Source organism: Plectropomus leopardus, unplaced genomic scaffold (genome assembly GCF_008729295.1).
Source record: "Plectropomus leopardus isolate mb unplaced genomic scaffold, YSFRI_Pleo_2.0 unplaced_scaffold8761, whole genome shotgun sequence".
NCBI classification, from domain to species: domain Eukaryota; kingdom Metazoa; phylum Chordata; class Actinopteri; order Perciformes; family Serranidae; genus Plectropomus; species Plectropomus leopardus.
The window spans coordinates 1-1,143 of NW_024696583.1; the positions used below are offsets into that span (position 1 = coordinate 1).

General features: G+C 38.2%; 1 protein-coding gene across 1 annotated transcript; it reads left to right on the forward strand.

The window, feature by feature from the left end:
- Positions 1–601: 601 nt before the first annotated feature.
- Positions 602–1,042, forward strand: LOC121940464 (minor histocompatibility antigen H13-like; the record flags this gene model as incomplete). Its single annotated transcript, XM_042483237.1, has 2 exons — positions 602–706; positions 917–1,042. Coding segments are annotated over 2 exons (231 nt in total), but the record flags the coding sequence as incomplete, so codon positions are not given.
- Between the last annotated feature and the right edge of the window lie 101 nt (positions 1,043–1,143).

Here is a 1,143-nt window from a genome sequence, read left to right on the forward strand (position 1 = left end):
GTGTGTGTGTGTGTGTGTGTGTGTGTGTGTGTGTGTGAGAGAGACTTTATGAAGCATGTTGTGTTACAGTTCTGCTTGTATGAAAAGTGCTATACAAATACAGTCAGATTGATTGAAATGTTCAACATGTCTTTCAACAAGGAACAAAATCTCTGTTGTTCTCACTGGAAACTGTTTTTAATTGGACAATTTCTTCAGTAGAAAGAATTAAAAATAACAGTTACTGTGAAGAACACCCCAAATTCATCTCATGTCCACAGACCGTGGTGGAGTCAGAAATCCTTAAAGGAAAACATATTCTTTGTAATCTGTTTTGTCAGTTGTCCTCAGGTTATATACAAGTGCATCTCAAAAAATTTGAATATTGTGAAAAAGATCAATATTTTCTGTTGGTTTTTTAAGAAAGTCACTATTTGATATATTTTAGACTCATTACATAAACTAAAATGTTTAATTTTTATAATTATGGCTTACAGCAAGAAAAATGTAAAAAAAAAAATTAAAGGGAAAAAAAGAAAAAATTAAAAATATTAGAAACACTAGAACCGAAACTCCAAAAGGAGCCTGACCAAGTACTAAGTGTATAAATGAACATACTTAAAATTTTTCTCTCTCTGCAGAAATAGTCAACTATGAGTTTGACACCAAGAACCTGGTGTGTCTGCTCATCAGCAGCGTGGTGGGAGTCTGGTACCTGCTCAAAAAGGTAAAGTTCAAAGGTTAAATATCATGGGCTGTTTTTGTGCGTGACGTCTGTCCTCGTGACATCACAGGGCAGCAGTCCACCATGTCACAGTGAAAGATAATCAATCCCAGACGTTTTAAAACCCGTCTGGACTCTATGATGCCACGTCAACATTTAGTGACGTCACGGCACAAACGGCCACCAACGTGACTGCGTTTTGTGACATCACAGCACTGGATAGCCAATAACCTGTTCGGCCTGGCGTTCGCCCTGAACGGAGTGGAGCTGCTCCACCTGAACAACGTCAGCACCGGCTGCATCCTGCTGGGGGGGCTGTTCGTCTACGACGTCTTCTGGGTGAGAACAAGTTTTAACACACGCTCGCTCACAATGATCAGCACATCTCTGTTATTCTGAACTTTATTATTATTTCATTTTATTAATATTTTATTACTATT